The 22,976-nt window shown below is 40.4% G+C and overlaps 2 protein-coding genes across 9 annotated transcripts in view; both read right to left on the reverse strand.

Moving 5' to 3' along the window:
* The window catches only part of IPO8 (importin 8), a 48,389-nt gene extending 38,565 nt beyond the window's left edge, over nt 1-9,824 (reverse strand). For all 3 annotated transcript variants that reach the window (XM_033057679.2, XM_033057680.1, XM_033057681.1), the window contains exons 1-2: nt 9,655-9,824; nt 1,473-1,554 (exon numbers count right to left, since the gene is read on the reverse strand). In XM_033057679.2, coding sequence (XP_032913570.1) covers nt 1,473-1,554; nt 9,655-9,738 — 166 coding nt within the window. In that variant the 5' untranslated portion in view covers nt 9,739-9,824. The remainder of the gene's footprint in view (nt 1-1,472; nt 1,555-9,654) is intronic.
* Nucleotides 9,825-16,504: 6,680 nt separating this feature from the next.
* The window catches only part of CAPRIN2 (caprin family member 2), a 32,049-nt gene continuing 25,577 nt past the window's right edge, over nt 16,505-22,976 (reverse strand). For 4 of the 6 annotated variants that reach the window (XM_033057998.1, XM_033058002.1, XM_033058003.1 and 1 more), the window contains 5 exons: nt 22,569-22,752; nt 20,862-21,047; nt 19,542-19,642; nt 18,771-18,837; nt 16,505-17,429 (listed from right to left, as the gene is read on the reverse strand). In XM_033057998.1, the coding sequence (XP_032913889.1) occupies nt 16,861-17,429; nt 18,771-18,837; nt 19,542-19,642; nt 20,862-21,047; nt 22,569-22,752 (1,107 nt within the window). In that variant the 3' untranslated portion in view covers nt 16,505-16,860. The remainder of the gene's footprint in view (nt 17,430-18,770; nt 18,838-19,541; nt 19,643-20,861; nt 21,048-22,568; nt 22,753-22,976) is intronic. The other 2 variants (XM_033058001.1, XM_033058000.1) reach the window with 2 other exon arrangements.

The raw sequence follows: 22,976 nt of genomic DNA on the forward strand, positions 1-22,976 counted from the left end.
AAAATAAAGCAGCATTTATGCACCAGTACTAAAATGCCTGAAGGCAATCTTCAGGAAACATAGAAATTATGGTATGACGCATTAAAAGAATGTTCTTAATAAACTCTTATGTCTGTACACTATTTTGGTTGATTACTTGCTAGGGTTTTAAAGTATAAATAAGATATCCTTGGGTACAATCATTTCTTTTGGTGATAACAAATTGCAAAGTATGAAAACATGTGGTGTGTAAAATATTTTATAGGAGTAAGAGGGAAAACAGCTCTTTGTCTATGACATGCCAAACTAGTCAGACGAGAAACAGGCCCTGAAAGACCAGTCCAAGACTTTAATCTATTTTGTCCACAGATCTTGTTGTTATACAAATTCTTGGCTTTTAAAGAATTCCCAGGGAAATCTGTTGGCTTGCAAATATGACTTAAACGTGTTTTTCCATTTTACACTCCTATTCTAAAAAAAAAATTACATTCTACATAGTTGGTTTTTTTTCCTGAATGATATTGAAATGAGAGATTAATTTATAAAAATGACCTAATGGAGTTTAGATTAAGTCTCAAACTTTACTACAGAATGACTAACAATACCATTCAAAGTTGGATTATCTTTGAGAAAATAAAGGCCAACATGACAAACAGAATATGTCAGCACGCCCCAAAGCATTCAGGGGATTAATGGGATCTGGACAAAAATAAACCCCAACAGTACTTCTATGGGAAATGCTGTCCCACAGGATAAAAACAAAGCTGTGAATGAAACAGTATTAATTAATTTACTGAAAGACCTGAGCAGTCTTTGTATCTGACAAAAATATTATACAGGAGAAATTAAAATGGATTATGAGAATTTAGAAGTTGATCTTCCACAAATGCATACCCTAAAGTTATATGCACCACTACACCTGAACCTGCACACACAGTTGAGCAATCCTTCCAGACACGCTCAGACTGTAACTGTGCAACTTATCAATGATGTGACCTTTCTTCATATCTACTTATTTAAGTCACCAAGATCCTGACTAAATGTATGTGGCAACCCTTGATCTATGAACTAAGGAGTTATCTCAGTTTTTCAGAAATTTTCACTCTTCCAGGGAAAAGAGATTTAAATAGAGAAACATGTACTCAAATGTGATACCCTTTTCTATTTTTAAATTCACACTTGTCTTGACATCATTACTTCTGCACCACCAGGAGAAATAATACCTAAGGGTTCTCAGTTTTGAGTAGAAATCATGCTTTTTTCATATCAGTAATACAGCAATCCAGTAGGGATCACTATACACACAGGGACAGCCAAAGTAGGACTCTATCCTATACCCATGCTTTTATCTGACCCTCATGATGGAAAGAAACAGCAAAGATAGATGCTTTTCATTTCCTCCTTCAGAACCAACCTGAACACACATTGCAACAGTTCAAGAGCCTGTTCAAGTAACAGATTGACTGAAAACAGAATAAGGGATTTTATCTCACCTGCTTGACGCACTGGAAATTCAACTTGGTCGGATACTATGATTTGCAGCAGACTTGGAGCAAAGTTGATGATCTTATAGGACTGAAATACATAGACAACACAGTTAGTAAGTCACTGTATTTAAAGTAGACTGTATTAGCAAATGCTGAATGAGAAATACAAACTAAGGATTTTGCACTGTTTTTGCATCTTCCTCATGATGTATGAAAGGTTTCAGGACTTGAATTTACCCAGATCTGCAGAAATCCAAATTATTTCTCATAAAAGCAAAGCATATAATGCACATGGGTGGAATCAATAATGTGAAAGGCTCTCAATTAGAGATTAGTGATAATGATACTTAAATAATTCTAAGAATACATAGTGAAAAGCACTAGATACCTGTCTTTGAACTATTCAACTTAGCCCCATAAGTCAAAGCACACTGACAAGTTTCATCAATACATGACATTTATCTGCAAAAAAGTTTGTGGTAGAACAGCAATAGCAGATAGATTTTTAAAAATTATTTAGAATCGTTTTCAAGTGTAAACAGCATCTGCATTAGCCATATACAACTATATTTTAGCAAACTAGATGTATAGTGCATCTCAATAAAAACTTAGTTTTTTATTAAAATTAAGTGGGAAACAGCAGGACAACATTTTCCATTAAAATCAAGTGTAGGCAGATAACACTTCAAAACCAACAGCCTTCATGGGAACTTTTCAAACACTACATCAGCCATGCAGCTGAAGAATTTCAAAGAGAAAACAATGCTCAGTGAACTTCTGAGCAAAGCACACCAGATTTAAAAGATGTGACAATCTGATAGCATTATCCTGCTGCCATCCACCAGGGCTCCTCCAGCGAGGAATTGCTGACTCAGCGTGGTGCAGTTACTACTAAGCCTTGGCAGCTCAGTACTGGTAGATCAGATCTTTCATCCCTTGGATCCATGTGTTTTATGTTCAAAGAGAGGTTTCTTGGGGCTAGATGGCAGCAGTTTTCTGTATTTCACCTTTTATAGTATTTCTTTCCACTAGATTATACCTGGCAGCTCTGTGGTTGTTCCCAGAGTTGTGCTTTAAGCACATTCGCCCATAAACTCTTTTGAAAGCTGTGAAATAAAAGATACTTTCTGCCCTTCATGTCCCCAGTTCTTTGATCTACCATATCCATAACAAGGTAAAATTACACTGCTTTCATGATGTCTAAGTGTTCCAGCTGCATCACGACACTATCATTCGATAATTTTACCAAATCACTTAACTTTCTGGCCCTCATTTTATTCACTATAATGGCAGTGTAATTCTAACTCAGACTCATTTGATGTTTATAGAGTAATCTGAGATAAAAGCAGTAGTGGCAAACCAAAAGCATACCCTCCTGCAATTTCCTTCTCTATAAACTTTAATTATCCCTAAGAAATGCTCCAAATAAAGTAAAAGCTGTAACACCCAGCACAGGAACTCCATTTATCTACAGGCGTGCTGAACAGGTTGAAGCATACTGGATTCCAAAGATCACTTTTTAATCCAGTTTCCTGGAGTACAAAACTTGTCTTTCAGTCACTACTGGACAACACTGATGGGTTCTGATGGGGTCACAGTCAACTGCAGCATCCTCCAGCACTCAACACCCGAGTTTCACAGAGATAAGGAAAGCATGAGAAATCCCAGCAGCACAGAAAACCAAAACCATGCAGGAACTCTTAACAGCCCCTGTTGTTTTCAACACTGCCTGTATACTGTTCTCAGACCCAATATACAAAGTATTTACTACTGTAAACACAATGTAGCATTTGGGAGTTGTTTTGTCGGCGGTGGTTTCCTGCTGAAATCCTACCAGCACCACATTTAGGCTGGAGACAGTGCTAACAATATTGTTTCCCTTTCTCTGTCCAAACAGCTTTTACTGAATCTACATTAAAATCATTGCTACTGTAGGATAGTTTGGTTTTTAGCCTTATGGGTACCACTTGTGCTGGTGTACAAGTGCTCTCCCTGAAGTTTTGCCAGGATCTACACAAATATGGTTATTTGCCTCTGTGCCAGATTCGCTCACCCGGAGTGACAAAAGCCCTGTTACGCAGACGGAAGGCACGGGGTCCCCGAGGGGGTCCCATCCCCACCAGCACAGCACTATGTGCCCGTCTTTACACTTCACACACCACCACCCCTAGAGAGATCACCAGCCCCATTAAATCCTTCTGTTCCCTATTACTGTCACACCCGTAATTTACATTTTTACATAGCTCTGTTTACTACTTGTTATCAGAAACAAGAACACTGTGGAGATCAACAGAGACTATGAGCCCACGTCAGAAACAAGACACACGATTCTGTTGTATTTGTGAAGCTCAAATTACATCCTGCTCATTTGTGCAGCAACAAACCCGGGTCAGGAAAACTACATGCTGTTTGCAGTTTTTAGAACAGAGGACTTTTTAAAAAGCTGCATGCAGCAACATTTTTCCTATACCAGCACATTCTCGTTTGTTTAGTTGTCATGCTAATTGTGATCTTGGGATGTGTCCCTTCCCTTCACTGCCCTGGACATCAGCAAACAAAGCTGAAGCTATCACAGGAACAGGTGCAGAGCCATTGTCAGGTGTATCCTGTGACATGGAAATGGACTCGGAAGAGACCTTGGAGCTGGATGAGTTCGACAGTGCTTTATATCACTGCAGCCGCACCTTAACAAAAGGAGAGCAGGAATATTGCCAGTGCCACGGAAGGAACACTAAACTATCTGCTGATTTTGAAGAGCCCTGCCCAGGAGCCACAGGGAGGCACCAGATGGCTGAAACAGACCTTCAGCACAACTCCCACAACACAGTACAGTGCTTTGTGCCCTTGGTGAATAGTTATACTGCCTTGAACCCACTTTGCTGGGGTCTAGTAAAACTTTCTGTGAAAGTGCTGATCCATTGGGGCATCTGTTTCTTTTAAAAGAGAAAGTGAAAATTTTTGAAAAACAAACTCTCACTGAGTACTTACTAAGAGAAATTCTTTTAAAGCTGTGTACAACACAGGCTGTTCTTGCATGAATCCCACATCAGAGGATTTATGTTAAAAGAGAATCTCATTTAATTGCCACTGGGATTAAGAGGATGGGATACAGCAGTGTGCAAGGCTAGCAGCTATACTAGGAGAGGCACACAGCACTGGGAAGTTATAATTAGGTAAATTAACAGCAATGGTGAAGAGATGCTTATGACCTATGCATGTTGTTCATCTGTGTCCACTGTCTCAGGATCTGTGCACTGCAGCTGCACGGCCTTTTGCACCCTGTTCTTGAACCTTTGGCCTGATGCATCCTTCCCTGCGTCACCCTCACAGGCCTCAAAAAATCAGAGAACACATCTTTTTCTGCCTATTTCCTCTTTCATTTGATTAGGTACAGAACATAGGACACCCAAGTGAGTCTCAGATGGGCCACTAAAAAACACCAAGATAAATACCATCACTTGTGAAAGGGTTAGAATACAAGGTGAGATAAGTAGCAAAAAATATATTAAAATCTCCCCAAATGGATCCTGCTGAAGCAAATACTTTTCACAGCTGTTCAGATTTGGCTCCCAGGTTCTCACACATCACACACTACTAAACCCATTTCGTGAAGCATTACTCTTGTGTCTTGCTTGCCGTCACATTTAAGGACCACAGCTGCTCCAGAACCACAAGAGTCAGTAACCTTCCCACTGTACTGATGGAAACCACAATGCCCAACTGCAGAATACCACTGAAAGGTGCTTCTTCCCCTGCAAAACATCAGGACACTTTAGAACAATAGATATGGGAAATCTGGAAGCCTTCCTTCAGGTTCTGCAAGCCAAGATCATCCTTCTCCACCAGTAGTAAACATAATTTTATACCTCTGAATACAAGTACATAAAAATCACTGAAAAAACAAGGCACTGCATCTTTGTTGGCAAAAACAAACACACAGAAGAAATTTGTACCTTGAATTCACGAGCAATTAACTTTTTACAAAGATTATTTCAAGGCTTAAATATGTCTGATCCAAATGCTCAGCTACCTGGTTTATCAAGTCTTATTTTCTGTTTCTGTGTACTGAAAATGTATACTTAGAAATTCCACTGGCAAACTTAGGAGTACTTCTGCAGTAGTTAATAGCATTTTCACTCTTGTTTTTTCACACTGTCAGTAACAGACAGTTGTTAAACCAGAACTTCAAAAGACACATTTTTCTTTCCCTTCCTATATGCAAAGGTACTATGTGGGGAGGGGAAAACACATAGTGCTTTCACAGCGTGAAAATAAGTTTGTGTAAGAACCCACCTTAATTTCTTTCCTGTATGGGTTCTGCTGCCAAATTAATCCAAATTCATTCATCAGTATCAAAGAAACTTCACCTTCCAAATTAATTATACAAGTCAACTTTCTCAACAAAATTGTCTCAGATTTCTCCCTCTAGGTATCATGAAGTGCTCACTGCCACTTTCAGAGTCGCCTTAAGATCCCTGCCTGCTATGGCAGCCAGCTTAACAAAGACATGGAAAGATATGGAAGGAAGCCAAACTTTATTCTGCACTCTCCTGCTTTTGGGTAATCTTTTCACACTTCTTCCAGCACTGCTACTCAATTGCTGTCAAAGCCAAATTATGTAACTCCTACTCAATATTTTAAAAGCCCAACTGTATTTCTGCAGTTGAGTTCTTGTTTCCTCCTTTGCTACAGGCCAAAGGAAAGTGTTACAGCATGTTGAGCCACTGAAGACTAATGCATAAAACCTGTATGGGAATCCTATCTGAACTGGAATTAGAATCAATCTGTACGTTCAGTAATCAGACAGTATATTTCAGCACTCCAAGAACTGGCACATGAAAGCAGTATATAACCATAATGTATATAAATAAATGACCCCAGCAAAAGTCCTTGAAGTCCACGAGACAGATACAACAGGAGTAATAGCCTGGGACAGACACTGACAAACTATGCATAGAAACTCAGTGTATTTCTTGGTATGATAACTAACTGTTCTACTAAATACAGTGTGAGTGAAAAATATCATCAAGTGCACACTAATTATGCGAGAGAGCTGAACTATAAAAAGGCAGGGCAGGAGGACAAAAGAAAAAGAGGGGGGTAGAAAGACATGCACACTTGGAAACCCAAGAGGGTAAAAGGGAAATGAAAGCAATTACATGACATAGACACTGACCTGGCAGGAAATTACTGCTCTAATTTAGCAAGAATCAGATTTCAAATAAATCCCACGTTTACAGTTGTGTTCAGATCAGAGAGGGAAGTGAAGTTTGTTGATGATTTGGAAGTAGTATCAACCAAGGAGAGTGATCAGAAAAATCCTACTAAGAACTGAATGATCTATAGAACTGTGCCAACAAAAATGGAATGGAGTAAGAGGCCAAAGTACACGGTCAGGTACTCAAGGATGACAGAATTTCTCCCAAAAACTTGAGGTTTCTGAGTGAAGAACAATAACAGAATAAAAGGATCAAGGGACTTTAGTATATTGAGTCATAAGAAACATGTAGATGTTGGACACAAAGAAGATAACTGTAGATTTAGTATTTAATTAGGTATTAACAGAATTGAGCACAAGACTTTCTAGAACACAAATGACCAGACTCCACAAGAAAGATTATTTCAAAGGGAAAATAGTGTAGAGAAGAGCTGTGCTCCTATTACTAGATTTTATAAATTCAGTTTTATGATATGACAAAGGAAACACAGCCTACTGAAGCTAGAAAAACAGGCCTCTAGGGGATCAGCCTTTGACAAATCTGTCAGAGAGGGTACCAAGAAACCTGTTCTAATTAAGAAGTAGGATTGGCACAAATGGATATAAATGGACCATAAACTAATTTTGGCTGAAAACTAACACTTGTTTCTAGCTGCAATAGGAAGAAAATTCACAAGCAGCCTTCTAATAGATATAAAAAGGAAAAGAAAAAAAAAAAAGAAGTCCTGATTCCATTTCTGAATGTAGTTAGGTGATAATCCAGAAGGCAGACAGCAAATTCATAGATTTGGGTGTTATCTTTATGCAGGTGCAGGAACATACAGAGAAGAAAGCATTTTCAAACACTCTGGGTCCTGGGTCTTCTTACATGTAGAAAAGCTTTTGTTAATGTAAACTATTTCCCATGCTCTACACTGTAAGCAAACTATGGAGTCAGGACTATCAAGCTATTTTTCTAAAGGACTCTGTGCTGGTACAGCACTGAGGTGCCTACAGACAGGCTCTGTCTTGGTGCACTAGTAGGATTTGCAGTGTCTGGGAAGCTCATGGCAATACCTGGATTCAAAGCTGAATGCCAGTGTACGCTGCAGATGAGCTAATACAGCCAAACTTTACCTCAACGCTCCCAAATCTGTCTAAGAGCAGCATCCCTGTAACCGTGACACAGAGTAAAGGTGACTCCTGCTCTGCCCGGCCAAGGGCTCCATCACCACTTTGGGTACTTACTGCTGGAGAGTTTTCTGTGTGGTTGGTAAATTGGTCCCTTTGCTAGAACAGCACCTGGATTCCAGCACTTGCAGGAACACAGGGACATGTCAACAGTACCATCAGATACACAGCAGGGGAGTCTGACAAGTCGCTTTGAAGCCTTGCTTCAAAAGCACTAAAAAGCTTCAAGATGTCAAAGACCCACATTAAGCAATGTTGCTCAGGAGCACTTTTGTTCCTCTCATCCAGAGAGTCATGTCAAACCCAACACTGCATCAGCACATTGTGTCAGACACATCATGCTTCACCTAGTAACAGGAAGCCTACACAAAAATAGGTATGTCTCAATTCCAGGATTCATTTTTCATAATAGCTAGAAAAAAGAAGATTTATCAAGTATTTGAAAAGAAAAATCTGCATCTCAATCTTTTCTCAGTCTGCCTGCACTCTTGAATCTAAAACCATTGTCTTTCATAAGAATTGCACTATCTATCACTTAAACTTAGAAAATGCTTTTAAGACCGTTCTTGAGCTTCACAATACTTACTGGCGATGACAGTGCTAGGAGCAGGACCCAGGAGCTCAGAAACTGCCTCTGTTCTTAACAGAACACTGTAGTTTGTATTGTAGTTTTTACTGCTGTGCAACAGGCTGCTGACAAATATTTGTCATTTACCTCTCAGCCCTTAAGAGTAGGGATAAAAACAGATACTGATGGATTTTTAAAGTAACTATGCCAAAAAGAGAAAAAAGCCTTGCATCCTTATCTAAATATTAACAAGAGCATTCTCAATGTCCAGCACTTAATCCACTGATTTACTAAAGGAATTTACCAACTGCTAAAGCAAGGATTAGCTGTATCTAATTCAGAAGGAGTTTTAAGTTGCCTAAATATAAAACTAAGCTGGAGGAGCAATCCTGAAGAGAATAATTCCTGACAGCCACCTCTCGTTGTTTGTTAACACACCAACACAACCAAAAAATCCGAAGTCCTCAAAGAGAACCGATCAAATACTCCATCAAAGCATAAAAAATCAAGCTTTATTGCTGCTGTGCAAGGGAACTCTCTCTTTTCTCAAACGTTCAAAGGTTGGGGTCACAGCTTCACTCAGCGCACAGTGCCGCGACTCCAGGGAAAGGTGTTCCCCCAGAGGAGAGGGAGGCTGGGCACTGGAACAGGGGAAGCGGTCACAGAACCAAGCCTGACAGAGTTCAAGTGTTTGTACAGCACTCGCAGGCACAAGGTGCGATTCTTGGGGATGGTGCTGGGTAGGGACAGGAGCCGGACTCGATGATCCTGATGGGTCCCTTCCAACTCTGCATGTTCTGTATTTCTATGATTAGCTGTAGAACGCGATGACATATACTGGTCCATAAAAGCTAACGCGCCTTCCTCCAAGTTCCACTAGCCGAGCTGCCCAACGGGACAGAACGCCCCCCGAGCGTCACTGCCGCCCGTCCCCCGGGAGCGCCAGGGCGCGACCCGCGCAGGGCCACGCCAATGTCATCCCCTCCAGCAGCGAGCGGCAGCGCCCCGGCCGCGCCGAGCGCCGGGCTACCGCCCTCGGCAGCGCCTGCCCCGGCGTCACGGCACCGCGGTCACCGGGCGAGGGCAGCGACCCGCCCGTGCCGGCCCCCGGCCCTCGCCCCCCGCGGGCGAGCGCTGCCGGCGCGGAGCAGGGCTCGCCCCCCGCCCCTGCCGCCGGGGCCGGACTGCCCCGTGCCGCGCGTGGGGCGGGCCGCCCGCCCGTCCCCCCTTACCTGGTTGAGCTCGTTCTCGGCGGCGACGCGCAGCTTGGGGTCTATGGTGCCCTTCAGCGCCTGGATGATCCTGTTGGGATCCATCTTGGCCTTCGCCCGCCAGCAGGCAGCGCTTTCCCGGGACAGCAGGACGCGGAGGAGCCGCCGCTAGCGCCGCCGCCCCCCCGTGCCACCAGCGCGGGCCCGCGTCCCCCACCCCCCCCGGCCCCTCTCCACAGCCATTCACCGGTTTGCGACAGCTGGATATCGGGAAACGGGCGCTGCTTTACGGCCGCGGCGCCGCCTTCTGGCTTCGGGAAGGGGTCGGCGAGAGGTGGCCGCCATGTTGTTGTACGGATAGGAGGCCGTCGGGAGGGCTCGCGGGGGGTGGGGTTTGCAGGCCGCGACGCCATGGGGGCGGCCATGTCTCTGTACGGAACGCTGGGAAAGCTCCCGCCACGCCCTAATTTTAAATTAGGATTTAAAAATCCCTTTTTTCTTTCTTAATAGTTTACTCTGTTTTTCTAGGTAGCTTTTCAGCTTTCGTGCCAGGCTTGGGTGTTCTGTATTTGTTACCCCGCGAGTCGTTCGCACAAGAATTAAGAGTGTCAGCATGGGGGCTGAAGAAGGTGGGGAGGTCAGGTCTATGGAGAACTGACATAATCCCACTTTTCCAGGTGTCTTGGGGATGTGCCCCGCCCAACAACGACTGACAACACACAGGAAAACAGAAATTTACTGCAAGATTACTAAAATGCACAGTTGGGTCCCCCGTCATAATTCCTGCTCTGCTTCTGAGCAGGTTTCTGTGGGGTACTTGTCCTCATCTTTATGGTGAATGGTAGAAACTGAAAAGGGTTTGCTTTCTTAATGCTGTTTGTGTGTGGGAGAGAGTGGGAGATGCTTACCCCTCAGGTTGTCAGGAATATACAAACATCAGCTCTAACACTTCAAAAAAACCCACACTTGTCCCACCCTAATTCTCCACCTCTTGCCTGTTATTTTCCCCCTTAAATCCTAGAACACGCAAGTGAACCAAAGTAAGATTTAAGCATCCGTGGAGGTGTAAGAAAGATGTCTGTCAAAGGTGTAATTCTCAGGTAAACAGACCAGAAAAACCTCTGAATAATACGGTTTTGGTGAGCCAAATCCTTTGGTTACTTCTGCAGGTGATGTTTTACATAACATTTACAAAACCAGAGACATGATTAACTGGCAGGAAGAACAGAAAGACTATTTGGTGTACTTAGGAGGAGTCAAACGCAACAGCAATTGCAAGACCATCCCATTATATAGGTGCCTTAATAATACAATTGGACAATATGTAATTTGTTCACTGTAATTACGGTATAAACCAAAACATTACAGCAGCTGGCACTATAGTGATTTAATAATTTTTAAAATGTCCCTTACTAACTTTGCCTCTAATTAAAAAGGAATCTAGCTGTCACAATAAATTGCCTACCTGGCATGTGAAGACTGTGCATTGTCTTGTGGTTTTCATCACCTTTTGAAGTGTTGCAGAACACCTGATCATTATCTTTCCTTTCTCCTGTGATGCAGCTCTACAGCATCTAGCAAGAAATCATATGCACTGTCACTGACCTTTACATTTCTTCTTAAAAGCAGATGAGAGTATGCTCAGTAAACATAAAACTAAAAACAATGTTGTTGTTAAAAATATATACTATTAACTATGGTAATTCTTCGTTACCTTCCCATTTTGATTAAGGTAATAAATTGTCCAAGGAAAACTGCCCATTTAAAAATTCTTGGATTCCATATCATAGCAAATCCAAATTGCTTTAAAGGATTTGTAGTGGTGTATCTCTATTCCCTTTTCCCAAATGAGCATGATATGGACAGTTTAAGAGCAGTTTCTGTGTATTCACCTGTGGTAAATGAACCTAAAAGTTATTAAATTTATTTGTTGAAGGAATTCTGTAGAGCTAGTGATGTAAAACATATCAATAAAGAACAGAATATACTTAAAGGGTATTATAACATCTTCCTAAAATGTTTTTTCAGTATTTTATTGCACTTACCACTTACATTTAAAATGGTACTTTTACTCTTGCAATCATTGTAGTCTACCTGTTTCCTGGGTTTGCTGGATGCCCAATCCTTCTTTCTGTACATGAACCTTCATAGATACCAGTGATTATGTTAGTCTAAAAATAAGTTTAATCATTAACTGAAATATTTTTATGTGACTTCAAAAATCTCAGGATGAAAGTAACTACTTGTAAGCAAGAACTCATGTGCCTTTTTGTTAGAGCAAAGATTCTGTTAATATTTGGAGTTTCATCTACTTACAATGAATGGTTGGCTTTGTTTTTTAAAATCTGTTCTGCTACTCTGCAAACAAAGAATCTGAGGGAAAATTCAGAGATTTTTCTTGTCAACTCTAACTGCTGGTGACAGAAGATCCAATGTGAAAGGACAAGTGAGATTTTAAAAAACTAAAACAAAGTTGCACCAGTATGCAAGGAAGGAAAAAAAAATAAAAATAGTACCAGGGAAATAGGGAGATAATGCAAAGCCAAGGTGTGGGGTTTTTAAAGCTCCAAAGCTTTCCAGGTGTGCTATAACAACAGTTTGGGAAAGTATTTAGAACAAACAATCTTATTTTAAAACTCAGTTGTGAAACCAAGGATTTTCAAAGTAACCAGCTTGACCTGAACAAAAATTAGAACTGGTTCTTTACAGAATTGCCATCAAGATAATTCCATTAAATTCAAGAACTTTGGGGAAAACATGGAAAAACCTTACATCTTGCAGGTTATTTGCAATTAGTCCTTTGACTTTTGGTGGCTTTGAAATGCACTCTGGTGAGGTCTCAAGTGTGTGTAACACACTTTCTACCGGCATAGAATAGCCCCTCTCTTTTTATGCCAACCAAGTCCTTTTAGTCCCTTTTGGGACCCCAAATATTAACACCTGGTTGCAAGTTGTAGTTAACAACAGACACTCCTGAAAAAGCAGGAGAAAGGAAACAGTGCTCCTCTATGTGATGTGCCACAGGCTAAAAGTAAACCACTGTTTTCAATGCAGGGTTTATTTCAGTGTAGTAAATTAATGACTAAATGATAACTAATGATCATGGATTAATTACTAATAACTAATGATTGGATCTGTGCTTAGCATAAAGCCTTCATTTCATACCAGCTTCCTCTCAAAATTTACTCTAGGGCCCAAAGGCTGTATTAACTACTACTTTCCAGCCATATTAGTACTTCACATTATTTTTCAAGCTCAACACTGCCAGGAAACATTCAATCCACACATACAAATGCGTGAGGTTTTTTCATTCTCAATAGAATTGTTTTTATTTGGGAGAAAATTAAGTGGATCAGAGACTTGTGAACAAGTGTGTAACTAGTGTTAATTCATTTTTACCTGGTAATGGCACTGTACCTCTCCAATTATAATACACAACAGACTTTTAATATCCTTCACAAGACATGTATAGGTTTAATAAAGGGCTAGCAGGGATGATCTGCAGCAGATAAACATATTCCAATCCTCCAGACAAAAGCCCTTGATCAGAGTTAAAATTCCAAAGCCATCTCCCTTGCTGACTGTTTTGTTGGAGTAGCTGTAGATAATAACAAAGCATTCAGGGAAGACAAGGTACCTAAACTCAACCAGCAGTGACATTCTCTGCACCACCACTGCAGGCAGCCTGCAGGATGGAGGTTTCCTTAGCTGCAGGAAGTCAGCCATGGCAGTAGTGGGAGATTATTCATTGTCTCCCCTCACTTCCATGACCTGGAAAAAAGCCTGCAAAAGTCACAAGCCCATTCGAGTTTTGAAAACTTTAAGAAAGCCTTTATCACAGCTGAACCCCCTGAGCTGGCAGCTCAGACCCACACAGCCACTCCCCTTCAGTGGGACAAGGAAAAGAACTGGACAGACAAAAGTGAGAGAGCCCGTGGGTTTAGATAAAGACAATTTAACAGGTGAAGCAGAAACTCAAGCAAAGCCAAGCAAGGAATTCATTCACCACTTCCAGTGGGCAGGCAGGTGTTCAGCCATTTCCAGGAAAGCAGGGCTCCATCACATGCAGTGGTGACTTCTGATGCCAGATGCTGTAACTCAAATGCCCCCCCTCCTCCTTCTTCCCCCAGCTTGTACTGCTAAGCACATCATCATCATCATCTGGTCTGGGGTATCCCTTGGGTCAGCTGGGATCAGCTGTTCTGGCTTTAACCCCTCCCAAATCCTTGAGCTTCCCACAGCCCACTCACTGGTGGGGCAGTGTGAGAAGCAGAAATGGCCTTGACTCTGTGCAAACCTGCTCAGCAATAACCAAAACATCCCTGAGTAATCAACACCGTTTTGGTCACATATCCTAAACAAGGCCCTATACCAGTTACTCTGATTAAAATTAACTCTCTCCCAGCCAAGCCATTACACCCTCCCATTTCAGGGTAGTTCCAATATTTCACTGATGTCAACAAAAGAAAACACAGGAATTTACCCACTATGAAGACACTGTTTCTTACCTTTAAAGTTTATCTGCAGCAGGCTGCACAAGAGAAGTTAATTGGAGAGAATTTAGGTAGTATCCGATTTGCACAGCAAACAGCAACAGGAACTTTAGCAGAATGATGATGCCCCTTTGTATGTTTTAATTAAACTTGATTCTAATCCTTATCTAGTTAAGGCATTTTTCCTAATGCAATGATCCATTCAACTTCATTTAACAATTACTGAGGAAAAAGGAGTGTAGATACAACTTATACTATTGGACAGTATTTACTTGAAAACTACACAGTAAAGTATTTTGAGGTTGCGAAGCTCATCTGTTAAATGCTTTGCTCAGAAGTTGAATAAAGAACTAGGAGTCATTGGTCTGAACATAATAACTAGACTAAAACTGTGTCAGTAGAAAATGCACTGAAATATTCTGAAGTAGAAGATCAGAATAGTAATTTTCTACCAGTGGATTTTGGCCAGCTATGGGTATGGAAAAGAAGGTGCGTGACTTGGTCTTCTGCAATTTTTTTTTAAACATTTAAGTTTTAGCTACAGCCTTTTGAGTTGCTTCTAGTCCGAAACCTTTAGGACAAGTACCTGTTCAGTTGTACATACCCTCCTTTTGGTAACAGAGGTTAGTAAAACCTGTGTTCACAGCTGGCTAAAAATACAACAGCTCTAGCTAAGAAGGTACTGTGTGAGAAACCTACAGGATTAAATCAATCATTTTTTAGTTATTCTAAAGTTGTGTATTCTTTTCAATTAAAAAATGGCAAAGACAAATCCAGACATTTTAAAGTAGCTACTACTGTAGTTAATGCAATTCAGGATGACAAAGCCTAAAAATCTTCAGTTAAAAAAAAAAATTACATGACCTATGCTCAAGAAATTGTATAATTAGATTTTCTATTTCATCTTGCCTGCACAATTCAGGCTGTAATTGTGTACTCACTTTAGCTAGGAGTGTAACAATCCATCTTATACAAAATACAGCTCTGAAACTGAAATGTTTACCTCATCTAGTTAAACTGCCACTAACTCTGCAGTGGATATTCCAGAAATAAGCCTCCTTATTGGCTAAGGTCAGAACTAGCATGTTTAAAAATAGAAAATTCAGGCTTAGTGTACAATAGTTAAGGCTTGACATTTTTGTACTGGTAAAAACTAGGTTTCCCAAAGCTTGTCCTACCTCAATTTCTCTCAAAATTTGCTAAAGGAATTAAACCCAGAGTTGAAATACAATCACCCTCAAAATCTGTATGAAAAACAAAGCTGAGCTTGGAACAAATTCAAGATCTTTATTCCAGTAACTTTATGAAGTCATGCCAGACTTGGTTTGGCATCTGTATGATAGCAAGAGCAAACTGAAGTTGGAAGCTGTGAAACCACTCAGCTAGAAACAGCAGCTTTAGACCAGATCTGAAGTTTATTCAGCTTAGGTTCTTACTTTTATTTAAATAAGCAGATAGCTCAGCTGCTTTCACTTTGCATAGTTCTACTTCAGCCTTAGATATACCAGTCAGGCTTGTGCACTGGCTAATTTAGTACACTCAGATCAAATGCTTTCTACTATTTAAACAATTTACTGAAGCTTTTGGAAGGAAAGAGAGCCAGTGACCTACCTTCTTACTAGTTCATATTACCATTTTAAACACTGAAACTATTTATAGTATTTGACACTGCAGCTTAGGCAAGGACATACATCATGGCTGTTCAGTTCCAGGCCCCAGGAGTGCTGAAGGCTGATCAAAAAGCCCAAGTGCTTTAAGAAAGGAATATCAGAAATGCTTGCTAGCATTTGTATTCAGGTTTGATATAAAATGCAAGCACCAGGCTTCAACTACAAACACCAAATTTCTCAGCAATTCTCTGAAATGAGAAGAGAACCTGTATGAAAATCTGATACAAATCTCATGCAGAAGGGAAGCCATACACATTTATGCTTCATAAAGTTGATTTTGAACTTTAAAATGCATTGCAGCTGAATAACAGTGCAAGCCACCCCCTTCAGTGACTGTTTGCAGGTTTAAGAATTTCAACTACTTCACTACAGAAGGAATGATGCTATGACTATGCTAGATTTTGACAGTATGTATTTAAAAGAAGCAGTTCTATTGAAGTATGTAGCACTGCACTTGTAATTCTTTGCCTTTCTGGTAACTTCTTTAGAAAGAAAGTAAAAGTAGCTTTAGAAAGAAACAAGGTAGCTAAATCTTGCATTCTTTTTCATCAAGGTAACACTCTTGAGAATGGCATTAAGCAGGAACTAAAACAATCCCAGTTAAATACAAATTACCTTCAATTATTCAAACTTGGAGACCAGTTTATGTACACTCCACATCAGGAGAAAGATCAGTGATATGTCTTAAAATTAAAACCACAGGCAAGATTAATACTAAAATGCATATTAATTTGTTTTATTGAGGCACAACAAGGCATTGTGAATAGCCCATACTTGAGGCAATCAATAGTGTAGTAAGCTGGACATTAATACAGTTTAGGGTAAGTGCAAACAATATACATTCACAGCTTTATTAGCAAGGCTACATCACAACTGATAAAGTGCCAAATTAGTGCTGATTCAGTACCCCAACTCCATGATTTCACCTTGCAAAACAGGACCACCATTTCCCCCCAATAATGGAACCACATATCCTCTATAAAGTCAGTAATAAGTGCAAAGCTAGTCCCACCCCCCTCACCAAGGTGTTTGGAGCAGCTCTTTTGTAAACATTGCACTGGATTTTAGTCCTGATAAAGGAGGTATCCAGAAAAGGTGGAATATTTCCAGCTACTTCCATAGATGGCTCCCCGATGCAGCCGTAGCCAGATCTGATCTCCCTGGAACAGCTGCAGGACTGCATGGTTACTGGCTGTTTCATGGTCAGGAGCCCCATCATTTGCATATGCTGACACAAGGACCTCTTCATTCTTCATGAGATTCACATACAGAGGGACATTTACAGCCAGTTTCAGCATGTGGAAGATGAAGACATAGGTACCATTCACCGGACAGTTGAACCTACCAAACTGGATATCAAAAGTTTCTCCGAGGTTGTTCAGCAACAGGTCAAACACAATGGGCTGGTCCAGAGTTCCAGGGGCCAGGTTGGATGTTCGAGCAGCAGAGAAGGCGACTCTCATCTGCTGCGGGAGCGGGTAGACGTGCACTGGGAGTATGGTGGCAGCCTGGCTCGTCACTGGCATATCCACAGGGGTGATGCTGCGGGAGTCTCCCTGCCCAGAGTCCCCACTGTTAAAGGTCTCATTGTCTCGTTCTGGGCTGCTCACCTGAGAGGAGTCACTCCACCCTGCTGTTAAGAACCATTAGCAGTGATAAGTATTATACCAGAAGGATACCCTTAAGCCTGTGGGCATAATCTTAAGCAGCAAGTGTACATGCTTTGCAGCAGATTGATCTTTGAGCCACAGTAAGTTGTCAGAGGACCCCAGTGAGAACAGAACTTTGAAGCTGGCTTACATTCATCACATTTGCATTGAACAGGATGGGACATAACTGGGCTATGAACAATTACTTATACTTCCAAGTAGGAGAGGGCAGTAGGTTGTAATCACTTTAGCTTTAGTATGTCACATGTCAGCTTAAACAGCAGCATATACTAACTTGTGAGAAGAAATAAAACAATTGCTGAAAACACTGACAAAGTTAGAGTCAAGTCATCTTCAAGATCTCAATTTTCACTTCACATTTCTCAACACTGTTCTTCTGCAGTTGCATTTCTTGTAGACCTTGTCAACTTATGATGCTAGAATATTTTAAGTCTGACAAACTAGTGTTGCTTTTAAGTCTTCTGCACCTCACTCCCCAAAATAAAGTTGTTAATCTTTCCAAATATCCAAGTTAAAAGGGTCTAGAATGAAAACATTATTAGATCTGAGAAACTCAGAACAGTTGCAGTCAAGCTGCAAACCATTGTTATTTCCACTGGAAAACAACACCTTAAGGCAGACATTAAAATAAGTGAAGTTGCTGTGAGATCCTAATGCTAATGAGTACTTTCAGCTGCTGTTAATTCAACCATGATCTCCTATTTATTTTTCTAATGAATTCTGTGAACCATCTCTCAAGCCAGGATATAACCTGCTTTATCCTAGAAGAGCTTGCACAATATGCCATAATTTCCCTTTAGTCTCCAAAATAGTGATCTATTACAGCTACTCTACATCTCAATTCTCACCTGTAGCACTGGAAGAACATCTTTTTCCAGTACATACAATAAGAACAAATCGTCTTGCTTCCAGCTTTTGAGAACACATGCTTGGTCGCCAATAACCAGCCTTATTTCTTTAGGTTTTATACTCCACTACGGAAATAGAGTAAACCTCTATTACCAAATACATTTCCATAGAAAATTTTTACCAAGTCTGTGATCTGATAGCCTACACAGAATGAGAGGAAACTACACATTTAAGGGGAGAAACCCATTGAAATAGTGAAATTAAATCTTCTGGTGTGCAATGCTGTGGAGGAATAACAGCACTCAAGCCTCCAGCTAAGCTTGGTTAACTTACACCAAGCTTGATCTGAGCTTAGGTAACTGATGGTATTCTGCTTTTCACACTGTTCCCAGTAACACCCCAGCTGCAATGCCCAAGCACATACTGGACCACTGGGGTCCTGATGTTGGCCTTACCTCTTGAATTTGCTCGAGGACCACTACTTATCCCACCTCGTTTATAGCACTGCTGGTAATTAATATCCTAAAAGAGGAAAATGGCTGTAAGCAAATCTGAACTCATGTGAGGCAAATACTTTTTTTGCACAATGAATTCAATCTCTAGATTAGACAATAACAGTTCAGAAAGAAGGCATAGATAAGCAGCTTTACTTATTGAAAATTTACTTCTATAATAACTTGCATGAAATTAAAAGATCTACTTTGGTGCCTGTTGTAGCAAGTTGGCTTCTGAACTCTGGACTCAGTTGAGGTTACTGAGCACTACCCTTAAATCTCAAGTCTGTTCAAAGTCCACAGGCCTGCACAGAAGACATTGACAGACCCTCCTCACACCAGGAGTTTTTGCCTTCTTACTTTTTTATTTATGGGGTTTTTTTTTTGCTTAACCACATTATCAGCCAGTCCATTAAGGAGTTCATTATTTAACATTAGAGGTATTTTAGTGAACCAACTTTTAAAATAATAGATCAGACTCATACAATGTTATTTACCATCTGTTTGCATTTCAAAGATTCCTTTCAGACTAAAATCAACATCTCTCAGATGTTACCTGTCTGAACTGACTTATTTCAGCTGCAGTCTGCCATTCCACAAAAGGGTTTGTCTGTGAAACAAAACTAGCCTCTAGCTTCTAAGTAGTAGTTCACCCATTAAGATAATTAAAAACTACCATGTTAGAAGATTTGGTTCCTGTGGAAGGCTACTGGAAATGAAGTCAATACTTACCCTCTGAGAATATGGCATTCCAGCATAATCTCTACCAGGAAACTGTAGCTGACCATAGTTGCCATTAGTTAGTGAAGGTGAACCTCTGTAAGCATCAAAACCTGTTCAAATAGAGTTGATTATTCAGTATCATTCATTGTTTGATTTACAGTCCAAGTCCAGAATATAACTGCAGCTCTTTTTTGGCAAGTATGTACATTAAGAGCTACTCTTAAATTTGAATTGAATAGGAACCTTGCTATTCCTATAACAAATGCATTTCATTAGCTACTCATTACTTACACACTGAGTATATCAAAATTGGTATTTAAAAATATTATCAGACCTTATCCATTACCTGTGATACTAATGGGATGTCAGAACAGCTGAAAAGCTTGCCAAATCCAGAAATGGGATTAATTAACACTTCCTTTTCTGTTACATACATTGAGCTATTGCTGGTATACATTTAGGGGCTACTATAATATTTTGTCTCTTTAGCTATGAATTTATTAACTTAAATTATTATTTAACAACCAAAGCAGAGCTGCAAGTGATTTCATACCAGACATCACCAAACCCTGGACTGCTGTTAAGTCAGAACTATAAAACTCATTATCTGGTACATGTTCCTACAAGGCACTGAGCAGGCTCAGTCCAACAACTGAAGCACCTATCACAGACTAAGTGCCCTTCCACTTCAAAGGGGAATAGGCCACAACCTGCAGCTGGTAGCTACCAACAACCTTAATTTAGTAACAGCTTAAAGTCTGCTAAAACTCTCTATAGCTAGCAGCAAAAGATTTGGTCTGCAGAGACAAAATAAGCCTTCTCTTAAAACTCTTCAGTTTCCTATTCATCTAGAAGGGCTCTTCACTACTGGGAGCCTCTTCCCCATCCTGCTTTCTGCTGGGAATATTAAAGTGAGCAGTGCTAACCAAAAAAAATAAAGTCTTTTGGGCAAACACAGCAAGTAATATCTGAAGAGAAAGATGCTTGCCCAGTTTGTCAGCAAGATGCCAAGAGAAAGAATTATGTGGGTAAAAAGTTCAGATTGAAATTGCCAACAGAAAGGTTCTTATAAGTAATCTAATAAGCTATTTTCTATCTTCATATTTAGGCAAGCTATGAAATTGCTCTGCCATTTGACCTGACATCTCACCTAAATAAAAGAATGAACTTCCTTAAATTCTACAACAGAGGGCCCCATTCTCTACACATTGCCCTTAAAGTCTTGTTTTGAGACATTTCATATATAGAACATAGATACTGATGCGTCAAATCACATTCTCCTGGCAGTACATTAGAGCTGCTTTAGGATGATAGTAAATACAGACATACCTTTGTACCCACCAGGGGAGCGATACGAATTAGCCAGTGACCTTCCACCTCTAGCAGACCCTCTGACAGACCCACGACTGTTGAGGTAGGGCTGAGGAGGTCTGGGAATAACATTAGCCTGTGCTGGATAAAAGGCAAGGCTACCATTGCTAACAGGAACAGCTCCATCAGGTTGATAGTTCACTGCTTAAAACAGAAGGCACAGATAAGTCAAAGCTTTTTATAACTGCAGTGAGTTACTACACACAGAAGCAAGGGCAGTATTCGGCCGTTCAGAGACCAATTAAGTTGTTCTGAATATTCTGTTCTTCTATCCCTTCATTTCTGAAGTGATTGGATCCTTTCCTTTGTTTTGTAAAGCACAGTGCTTGTTAAAATCTACTGTAGACAGCTCAGGCTCTCAAGTGTAAGCCCCTAATGCATTCAACAAATCAGTTATACAGGTGAGAGCAAGCTTGCCAGCAGCATGAAAATACCCAATCTAGGTTAAAATCTGTTAACATTTGATTAAGACTTTTCACTGATAAACTAGGTCACCTCAGTACTGACATCCCTTAAACAGTGAGACAAAATTCCATCACAACTAGACAGCAACACAATAACTATGGAAAGCAGATACTTGGGTTCAGTCTCTTCAACAGACATTCCTACCACATACTAGGCAGTTAAACTCCAAGCAAAATGTATTCAATAATGCTTTTCACTCACAAGGGTGAGTTGCCAGCTTTAAACACAAACCTTGCAACCACAAATGTACTTCCACAAGACCATGCTTTATTTCAATCCAAAAAGCCTAAAGTTAATCCAGACCAACAGTATAAACCCTATGGGAAATCTGTGCAGAGCCATTGCACAAGGCTAATAAAATTATGATTTTCCACAAAAAAATCCAGAAGGTTTATCATCCAATGAGAAGGAACATGTAAGATAAACATGCTTTCCTGACTTCTACACTTGCACTGTTCTTTTGAGTTCTTAATGTCTCATTGACTTCACACACTATCAGTCTGTTTCTTGTCTAAGAGCTGTGAAAATCACTCTGGCAGAAAAACAGCAGTTGTAAATGACCTTGAGCCATTTCATTATATGGCCTTATGAATACAGGTACCTAGTTGCCACTTTCTTTTGTCCTAAAACCTCAAGACATTTAGGGGGCAGTTTGATGTCAAATTTATTGTGAGCTGTACAAATCCACCTCTTGCACTACTTGAACATAAAGTCACATTTGTGTTGAAGGCAACAGCTCAAGACCACTTATTAGTTCAGTATTTCTCATGTCAGATTGGAAACCTATCCCAGCTTTCTTACCATTCAGCAAATCCCAGTACTGACAGCACTATTGCCAGAGACCAAATTAAGGGTTCCAAACAGGTCACTGCTACTATTCCAAGGAAATTGTTTGACTGACAAGTATCACCGCATATTCGAATTTCTCACCTACTGGGAAATTCAGGCATGTAAGTGACAGTCTGTTCATCTAATACAGAAACAAGTTTGAACCAGCCTTTCTCCTGCTGGCAACTTTGAAATTGAGTTTACATACCATCAGCTACATTAGAGTAGATGTATGCCTAATAGATATTTATGTAGCACCTGTTAAGAATTTCACTGGGTTAGATGTACTCACAGAACATAATGAATTTAAATACTATTATAAGCTGGACATATTTAAAGACTACTCGAAACAGACACAAGTGCCATTCTCACCTGAGGACAGAGATTCTTGTGAAAGAGAGGTTTGTTCTGCAACATGAGAAGATTGCAACTGGCATTGAGGAGGAGTCTGTGTACTTGCTGTGGAAAAACTCTGGTTATATCCCGCTGAATATGAAGAATCCTCTTTAATTTCCTGGTCTTTACGTGGAGGCAGTGGTGCATTCACTTTAAATACCTACAACACATTTGAAAACAAGTGCTTAACCACTACCAGCTAAAGTCTCTGCCTAATGCCACCACCCTGCTATGGTTTGAATCCATATGTTTTTTAGCACATTTCTAGACCACCAGCTGTTTCTTAGAAATAACCAAAAACATTGTACATCGACCCATCCTTTTCCCTTTCAGTAAACTTACAGAACATACTCCTTTTTTATGTAGCTACTACCTAAGGAACAG

The sequence above is a fragment of the Catharus ustulatus genome, chromosome 4 (assembly GCF_009819885.2).
Source record: "Catharus ustulatus isolate bCatUst1 chromosome 4, bCatUst1.pri.v2, whole genome shotgun sequence".
In the NCBI taxonomy this organism is placed as follows: Eukaryota; Metazoa; Chordata; class Aves; order Passeriformes; family Turdidae; genus Catharus; species Catharus ustulatus.